The sequence below is a fragment of the Scophthalmus maximus genome, chromosome 9, assembly GCF_022379125.1.
Source record: "Scophthalmus maximus strain ysfricsl-2021 chromosome 9, ASM2237912v1, whole genome shotgun sequence".
Taxonomy (NCBI): domain Eukaryota; kingdom Metazoa; phylum Chordata; class Actinopteri; order Pleuronectiformes; family Scophthalmidae; genus Scophthalmus; species Scophthalmus maximus.
Window position 1 is genome coordinate 15,209,950 of NC_061523.1, and position 10,051 is coordinate 15,220,000.

General features: G+C 41.3%; 1 protein-coding gene across 2 annotated transcripts in view; it reads left to right on the forward strand.

The window, feature by feature from the left end:
- The window catches only part of ccdc88b (coiled-coil domain containing 88B), a 35,457-nt gene that overhangs the window by 416 nt on the left and 24,990 nt on the right, over positions 1 to 10,051 (forward strand). For both annotated transcript variants that reach the window (XM_035649790.2, XM_035649793.2), the window contains exons 2-7: positions 1,011 to 1,159; positions 2,173 to 2,281; positions 7,504 to 7,573; positions 7,765 to 7,823; positions 8,740 to 8,823; positions 9,643 to 9,783. In XM_035649790.2, coding sequence (XP_035505683.2) covers positions 1,011 to 1,159; positions 2,173 to 2,281; positions 7,504 to 7,573; positions 7,765 to 7,823; positions 8,740 to 8,823; positions 9,643 to 9,783 — 612 coding nt within the window. The remainder of the gene's footprint in view (positions 1 to 1,010; positions 1,160 to 2,172; positions 2,282 to 7,503; positions 7,574 to 7,764; positions 7,824 to 8,739; positions 8,824 to 9,642; positions 9,784 to 10,051) is intronic.

Sequence of the window (10,051 nt, forward strand, 5' to 3'; positions counted from 1 at the left end):
ATGGTATGTTTTAGAGCAGCCTTCTTCCCAGCTCTATTCGCCCCACATGAATAAATAAAAGTCGGAGTTGAATAAACAATAGACAAGGGCCTAGATACTGTGTTTTTTTTGCTTTTGTGTACAGCAACTCTCTACTTCTCCTTTTGGTAGCTTCCTTTGCCTCTTAATAAACCGCTGTTTTTCTCTCCTAAGCCTTGCTACTTCCGTGTCCTTGGGCAGATTCTTTTTTTTTCTCTTAAACACAAAGTTGCCTACTGCGTATTCAAGAGAATATAGTCTCACTAAAATCTGTTGAGGATGGATTTGTTGCATGTATACAGGGGCTCCAGCTGGGGTTTCCGCATGGGGAAACCAATCAGCCCAAGGGGATTCGTCCCCCCTTCTGGTCAATGAACAGTATTTATGTAGTGCGAGACCGCGCTTAACCTTGTGAGGACACTCTTTTTTATTGTTGCCCTCTTCCAGAGAGAAGGTCAGAGGTCAGGTTCAACAGGATGCCTGCAGCTGGCAGAGTGATAGTGCACTTCTTTGAGGTGGTTATTCACTGACAAAAGAGTTTACACCCTGCCTCACATACCTTGAAGGACATCCTTTTGCTACCCTGTCGCACAGGGCCACAACAAGCTTGCTCTGCCTTACCTCATCTCGGTTGCGTCGAGTCGAGCGTGTGTTTACCCACAGTGCAGTTTTTAGAGGGTGCAGGTGGGAATAAACCTCATTATATTGCAGTTTGCATTGGCACAGCTCTTTTTTAAGCAAAGAGAGAGAGACCTTGGCTGCGGTCCTACTTGGCTGCCTGTCACTGTGAAGTGCTTCCCAGCGGGAGAGCACAGATCCCACCTGTATAGACAGGTGCACCGACTCAAGTGGCTTCCTGTGTGAAAATGTTTCTGCCTTTCCATCCCCTGGTCCCCCCCCCCCATCTCTCTCTTTTATCCACCTCCTGGTCCTCACTCACTACCATGCTCTACTCCACACATAAACCATAATCCCCTCCTTGTCACTCACAGGCTCAGCTGTTTGAGAAAATGGTTGAGAGGGAGGACGGCGTCCCGCTCTACAGTCAGTACATGGAAGTGAACTCAATTTCCCAGAGTACCCAGGATCGGTACCTCAGGCTGACCAATGGGATTTTTCTCAATGAGGTCATGAGGGTCATGTAAGATTGATTTCGTTTTTCTTGCTATACATTCTTCTTTGCCTCGCAGCCTGACACTGCAATAAAAATGACCACTAGGCCGTTGAAAATTGGAGCTGTTAGTGAAGCATTTAAGAATTAGCTCATTTTGTGGAGAAATAGTAGAAAATGAAAATAAAATATCGATCATCTTGCAGCAAGTTGCAATTTCTAGAGGTACAAACTGAAAAAAACACATTCAAAACATTAAGATGATAAATTAAGACTAATAAGTGATGAATGTGACTAGGTTTTTAGATATTTTAGTGTCAGGGAATTCATTTTCCTCTTGAAACTGAATTTTAATAATTATAGTGATCCCCTCACATTTATTCCAATGCCTTCAGGTCTTATTGTTTTTCCAGATCTTCATTTCATGACCAAATATCATAAAAATAATGAGATTACCCTTGCGTTTATTGCTGTAACTAAGATGGTAAACATCGTACCTTATTAGCATTAGCTTGTTAGCATTGTCATTGTTTGAATGTCAGCATGTCAGTGTGCTGTGCCTCACACAGCTGCTAGCATGGCTGTAGTCACCCAGCCTATATTTCTGTTGAAAAAAAGCCTGATTAAACCTTGATCGTGAGGCCTATTGGAAACACTCACACTGCTCTGCAGCCAGTGTGAAAGGAAGACATAAATGTATGACCCTTTCCAATTTGCCACAAATTCCCAGGGAATCATGAAATGGGGATCTGCATAAGTGCCACCCGGTTCGTCGTTTCTGCTGAATTCCTCATCTCCGTGTTTAAATGTCTCTGAGCTGAAAAGACCAGATCTTAGTCAGTGTTTGCCGAACAGCTGATTCATTTGACCTGACCTAAGCCACGCCATTTCAACAAATAACTGCACGAGGATTCTCACTGCCTGCTTCTCAGACTCATTAAAATTTTATTCACTCTCCGCTTTAATGCACGTTGCATAAGAATTTCTCATCTGGGGAGACGTGGTGTGTTTGATCAAGCTTGTGTTTTCTGTGTTCATCCCAGAGACCCAAACCCGAAAACGGAGCGGCTTTACGACAGTGGGAGAGATGACCACATGCTGAGAGTGCAGAACTTCTCTATTTTAAATCGACACCTCAGAGCCTTCTACCAGGTAGGGGAGGGTCACAGGAGGGAGGAGGGCGAGGTCGGGTCGTGGGGTTAGATCCGATCATCAGGAGGGAAATCAGGAGTGATGTGCTGAGAATCAACAGAGCAATGACCAGGATTTCTCAAGAGGTTTTAACATTTCCATCCTCAAATAGGTGAAACCCATTGAATATTCAATGGAGTTTCATTCTATTTAAGTGTTGCACTGGGTTTTTTTTTTACTCTGAGATACAATTTGTATTAGTAGGTGACAGCAATGGGAGTGATGACAATAGTTTATAATTGATGATTTTAATGTTTCTTAACAGTTCTACATTCAAACCTGAAATCACATGGAGTACCAATTACTAGTTTTGTATGCATAGCTATTTTCAAACTAGCCAAATATTATACTACATCCTGCATCCAATTTTCTACATGAACTCTGAAAAAACCTTGGTGGACACATGATTAGATTTTACAACATCAACATCAACATTTGATGAATGTAGCGATAATATTGTTAAGACTTAAGATTTTCCTTGTTATCACCATTTTCTTTCACCTACAAGAATCTTCTTCTTGGACGTTTTGCAGCTCAGCGGCTGCCTGTCGTACTTTTCAAGGACACCACTGTAGTGACTGATATACAGCTATGCCATCCAAATCCAGGCATATAGAGGAAATTTACTTTTGAGGAGCTGTCGATTGTTGTGACCGCTAAGCATAAAACGGCCCAAATGTTAAATCCACCGTAGTTTGTACGAAACAATTTGTGTAAAAGCTATTTCTTGGAGCCATGGATAGTTTTTCTTATACATTTAATTAATTTTTAATTGTGATGAAGGAAACAAGTTATGAGTGTCGATTAGTGTTCTTCTGAGGTGCTGGTTGGCTAATTGGCTGCCAGCTTTAGCTTTGATTTACTGTACAGACACGATAGTGATAACAGTTTTCTCTTACAACTCTTGGCAAGAACGTATTTCCTTAAGCTTCTAACTATTCCTTTGAGTCATTTTTATGGAAGTTTTACCTCTGTGTAAGTAAAACCTCTGCAAAGCTTATCTGGATATTTTGATACCTTGTCAAAATCCCTTTGACCTCCATTGATCATTAAACAGAGAAGTAATGCTGAGGCAAACCTGTGACACGGTCTGACTCTCGATTGAGCGCCGTCTGATGTGTTTTTGAAAAGCAGTATTCACTTTCTCACCGAGGTTCTCCAAAAACAGAGAACCTTTTTGTGTGTGGATGTACTGAAATGACTGCCACTTCATTAGAAATAGACAGGTCTTGTTGGAATTGCTGAAATATCCCTCTAAAACATAACCCCGGGCCGCACCAAATGGCAAGGGAGAGGGTGCTGGAGAAGCGGTTGCCGGGCTGTGAGGTAGTAAAAACACAGGACAAGATGAAGCTCAACTATCAGTCCCAATGGTCAAATATTTCGCCTGAGAATATTGCTGAATGTTTGAAGTGTATGCAGTGGGTGACAGCACTAGGCAAGACAAGATGAAACACAGAAAATTTCCATCCTCAGTAGACGTGTGCCTGCTTATTAACAGGCAAATGGAGTGAGGGAAAGTGGCCAGCTGAATCTTTTATGGTTTGGGGGCTGAGGAAGGAAAGAGAATAAAAATCTATCACACAGCTCTCAGTATCATTCGTTCCGTAATGTGCGTGGTAGGTGCCTGTGGCATTTGAGGAAATGACACGATTGTTCCCCCAGAGGAGGGAAAGGCCTCTGTTCAAAGCAAACGAAGCCTCCCCAAGCGCTAGTCAAGAGGACTGAACGTGCACTGCTTCGCTCACCACACCAAATAAGAACACAAGTCTACAAGGTTTCACTTCCTAATGTTCAGTGAGTCACTGACGTCAACTGAAAGCTCAGAGCAGCACAAGACACTGGTGATAACTGAGAGGCTCATATCAGGACGGTGTTGCAGTAGAACTTCATCTGTATTCAAAATAGGCTCCATTGTTTCTGTGGACAGTTACTTCTGCATTGGTCATGCTTTTACTTCTCTTATTTTATTAATGCTGTTTTGCTGCGTGTTCGTGTGATACAGTGATACATCAGGTGTGCTGCCTGGCAAGGCTGAATTTTCTCCTGAGCTTCTCCTGATATAGTGACTGAGCTATCTGTGTTCATCCAATAGAATATGTTTGTATGTTAGAATATGAGATAACATAAAAAACTACAGATTAAATTTGGTTTGTATACTTGCATGAAGGCGAAAAAAAAAAAAAAAAAAAAAGGAGAAGCAAGGAAGGCCACAGATTTCCTGAAAATCCAAACTAGTCGGTGGACTTCATTGATAGAAAGATGGAATTTGGAACATGTACGAGTACTGTATACAACAGTAGATTATTTTCATTGGAAAAAAGAATCAATGAAAATAATTAATTAAGAGATAAAACATAATTACTTATTTTCATTTGAGAGAAACTTCACCATGTGTTACTCATTTTGTTAATCTCTTACTTGAGCAAAATGACAACGTAGACAATATAGTGCTGGAAGTGATTTCAGCTAATACTACCCAGTGTGTATCTTGGCTCTGTGATGGTGGAGAGGCAACTCCTCACGAGAGGACATTAGCATGCCAACACAAACAAGCGACTTCTATGTAATTTCCAGTCTGGCTAATCTCCTGCAGAAGTCTGCTTGCTATCATGAACCAAACAATGATGACCTACCCAGAGATGCAGTGGCTAATGCCCTACATGCCCTGAAGGAGCAGAAACTTCAGGTTGGCTGCACATGCCTCTGATGCCAAACTTGCACACAATGGAGTCGCTGAAGGGAGGGCCTGTCTCTTGGTACATTGCTTTTCTCACTGTACGGTTCATAAATTACAGTAAGCAGCAGAGAGGGAGAGAGCGAGATTTGTAATTGTGACTTGCTTTCGGTGCTCTGGTGATTGCAGAGATGATTCACTGGGGGCACGTGAACAGAGGACGCCAACGTCAGTGTGTAGCGCTTTGACAGAAACAGTTTTAATTAAGAGGGAAATTGTCCGGATCTTGTCTGCGCTTAAGACCAGTTTAATGAAGTAGTTAAATAACAGGCCGATGACCTGCTCCATTGGTGCTAAAATAGATAGCAATGTAAGAGGAGCAAAGCACCCCAGGCCCATAGGAAAAATAGTTGTTTTTGTTGCCAGGTTTCTGCACGGGGGGATTGTCTGAGGCGTCTTATCCAATGTCATTCAGAATCTGCCAGGAGAATTGTCCAAGATCTCAGAGCCGAAATTACACCTTGCTGAAACAAGTGTCTTTTACACATCATTGATGCTATCTAGCACAGAACAATGCTAGAAACATATTCAAGTGCTTAGTTTTACCAGCCCAAGAGATTCAGTAGCTTTGGAAATTATTCTTTAAAGCGTTCTGTTAAAATAAAAATAGCTTCTCTCTATTTTTATGTCCCTTTTTTTTTTACTCCCTGGTCAAACAGTACAGTAACAAAACATGCTTGTGACAAGTGTAGAAAAAGACAGTTTAACAGTCAGATTATTTATTATATTAGAATTAGTTTGTGACCTATTTTTGGTTGAGATGACTCTGATTACCATACCAGGCAAATCCGTAGAGATACATTTATATTGACAAAAGTGCAATGAATAATATGGTACTGCACAGAACCATAGACGGTACACGTAATTCAGGAAACGGGAAAGGATGCATTTAAATCTCTCCTAAAACAGCCTTATCTGTCACAATCTTCCTCCTCGTCTTATATCTTTATGTATAATATTATGATATGATGCTCGGTTATAATATACCAACAGCTGTCACAACAATTGTCCTTTAGGTTTTATTTATAGATGTCCTTTAAAGCCATCTGTCATTGGATATATGTGTTGTATTGTTTATTTATTATTTTCACTTTTGTTCTTATCTCTGTCTGAGTCACTTCAGCCTGTTTAGTTTGTTAAAATGTGAGTGGGTCTTTCAGTGTGTCGGAATTAAATTGACGTAGTCTGAGCTATCGCATCAAAGCCAACTACAAAAATTGTTCAGAAGCAAATCAATATTACATTCCTAGGCATTTAAAAAAATGCTTGTGACAAGGTAAAGGTGCTCTTGTTGAGTTATAGATCTGTGGCCCAACCAAAAATGGGGATGCGTGAAGCCCCAGGTTGACAGGAGAATGAAAATTCCGCACGAGCCGTGGACAGGTTTATGTTTGATGGATTCTCTTTGAGATCGTCAGGGGCTGAGATTAAGCAGTTGTCTAAAATGAATGAATAAATAAAGTGAGTAGGATTTGGAGCTTTAGTAAGATTTTAGTGTGAGATATCTGGGAGTTGAAATAAATCAGGCGATGATATCAATTGGCCAGTTTTCACAGAAGACATTTCGACTTGTTTTAGTCAAAATGCAGGGGTGATATTAATAACTTTGTTTAGCTCTGTTCTATCCATGCCAGTGAGCTGGCACGCACAACAACAGGACTCATGAAACTTAAGCAGCTAAATGACATTCAGTCATAATTATTCTAATCATTGAATCCCTTGCTTCTTTTACTGTGATGTCGTCTGTGATAACAACCTTGACATTTTATTATTGAAAATTGAATTCTGTGGTGGACGGACAATGTCATGGAGACACTTTTCATCATACCTTTAGAATTTCTGGACTGTAATTCCCTGTTATTTATCTTCTAACATATCAATACTGATTCATCTGTCACAAGCTAGAATCAGCCAGTGACAATGGCCATGGTAACGTAGTCATGCTCTAGTAAGTAGCTTGTATTCAGCACTTCTCCTCAGGTTGTTGTTAGTAAACGGTTCCGGTTGTGTGTGACGTATATTGTGATCTTTGTGACTCGGTACATTGTTAATGTGCCGTGTTTGCATCACCCACATTACCCATATCTTTAAAGCACAAGGGCATCGATGGAAACACTTCATGGATTTTATTGTTGGACTGTTATCCATTCATCAGATCATTTTTTGAATGTTTCTATTACTTATAGTTAATCCTGTGACTAAGCTACACTGAAATATATTAAATCTAATCAGTATACAGCCTCTCTAGCCCGGCAGAACAAAAAAGACGTACTCTTATCTGATATCAGCTCTTTGTTTACACCACAAACTGCAGCAGGCTGGTGGAAAGTTGTGCTGCTGTTTATTCAGTCACACTTTGGGCAGACAGATGAGATGGAATTGCTGATCACTTAACATTTTTTTTTCTTTCTCACTTAACGCTTCACATTTATACGTTTTTCTTCAGGAAGACCTGCAACAGTTGATACTGATGTCTCTTCCAAATGTCGCCATCCTGGGGCAGGACCCCCTAACAGGTACAAGATAAGAACATGATCCTATCAGCGCCATGTCTGTCAGCAGCAAGAAAGTAATTATACTTTATACACGAGTCCATATCTCTGCTATCTGTGAAACACATTAAGGGGATAATCACAGGGAGGATGGTGGTGGGGGCTGGAGATGACGGCGATAATGATGATAATGACAGTTATTTCTGTGTCCTCAGAGGCAGCAGTGGAAGAGCTCAGGCGACTGCTGCTCCTCTTACTGGGATGTGCAGTGCAGGTACACACACTCACATGACCATCCAATTTTTGAGAGTTGATAATGACACCAGTGGTTGTTGTTTTTTTACTGAACCGGTGGACAACCAGCGGTTTACATTTTCAGTAGTGCTAGTGCTGTGGTCAGTCTGTTTATCTTTTTGCCCAATCCTCTGCTCTTGAGCAAAATAATTAATCTTTGGATTACCATGACATTTGACACAGAAGCTCCTGGTCCCCAAAGAGTGACGACTCAACTAATGCCCAGATTTTGTTCTTTTTTTTTTTTCTTATCTAGGCCCAGGTTTCTACTTATCCAACATTTCATGGCAGTACGCCTCCTATTATAGCATCTTTTAAATGACTCTAATGGCAAAAGGGTTTGTTTTTAGAAAGATTGACATTCCCTGCAGCTCGTCAGTGAGTATAAAAAGTAAATGATAGCAACCCTAAGTATGCTAAATAAATGCATTGTAATGGTAAGTCCTTTAATTATAACCCTCTAAAAATGGGTAAATGCTCAATGTTAAAATGTCATTTTTTTTGTCAAATGTCAAATGTCAATCATCATTTCTCAGAGCCAGAGATGTTGTCTGAAAGTTGGCTTTTGAATGACCAAAAGCCCAGACGCAACAATGATTCATTTACAGTGATATACAGCATAGAAAAGCCGCTGAATGTGTTTGCTTAAATACGCACAGAAATGTTTAATTGATTATCACAAGAGTTGTAGATCAGTCTTTCAATTAGCTAATCATTTCAATGTCAAGTACAATGTATTATGTGAATATATTTTGATCTAGAAAACACACACACACAATCACACACACACACACACACACACACACACACACACGCACACACACACACACACACACACACACACACACACACACACACACACACCTGCCCCCATATTTTTCCCTCTGCGTCTGCAGTGTGAGAACAAGGAGATGTTCATTCAGCAGATCCAGTCTCTGGACATTGAGACCCAGGCGGCCATTGCCAGCTGTATTCAGCAGGTACGTTCACATGCAGAATTAATCCAATAAACACGCCTACACTTCTACACTCACCTACTGATGATCAGCATGAGGAGACACTGCCCATGGGGAGACACTTCTTAAACGATTTTCGTTCCTAAATAGGATTTAGTAAAGCATTCTGTCACCGTCTGGCCTGAAGGCTGACAGTGTGGAACTATTATATCATCTGCTGGAGATCTGCTTGTCATTTAGCTGGCTGTCTTTTTCTGACCCCTGGGTGCCCCTTGTTGCCACTGCAGGATGGCTCCTGCAGCACTCGTACCCACCCCTCCACCTGCACCTCTGTCTCCTTCCTCCCCTCCCTCATTTCTGCCATTCTCTGCCGTCCCCTCCAATAAGGCATTAACGCCAAATTGTACTCTTTTAAAAACCCTCCCTGTGGATAATTGCCAGTATTACAAAAACAGCATGTTGCATACCAGCGTGTCTGAATTACAGTAACAGCATGTTTCCCCTCAACGTTTTCTGTGCCAGGCTTCTCAGCCTCATAAATCATAGAGGTGAGAGGTTCTGTTCCTTTGTGGGTGGATGCACCCCCTGCTTGCTGTTCATATGCCTTGCACCCGAGGACATTTCTAAACCAGTTTACATTATTATTAGTTTTGCATGCATTAGCCAGGCTTTTTTTTTTGCGAAAGAGAAATGAGAGAAATATATATATATTTCCCCCCAAATGCTTTTCTCCTTGGTATTCACACAACCTTCACACCTCCTGCATAATTTGTCCCGCGATCTGCCATTTTGTGTCGCACATTGATCTTATCGCAGACACCTGAGACACTGTCCTTGCTGCAGGTGACTCAGGATCCTCGCATGGTGCTGCCGCTGCAGTGGGAGGAGCTGGTGGAGGTGGAAGGTGCAGACTTACCACTGGTGTTCAGCTCCATGGCCAAACACATCCAAAGCCTGCTCGCACAGAGAGACTCACACCTGGAGGTATGTTTCTTGTGCATCAACGTGCTCCTGGGAAGGTCCCATTTCCCGAGTTGTGAAGTCGTCGTTTCCGATTTCTGTGTGTCCATGTGCTCTGAGGCTGGTAAAACACATGGACGCTGTAAACAAAATGTGTTGTGTTTATGTGTTTAGAGCAAAGAAAAAATGTGTTTTTACAGTAAGTACAGCACTTCTGTTATCGAAGCCTCATTGTGTCACATTTGATTAACAAACATTTCAGATCTCATGTTTATTTTGTAGTTTTAATTAT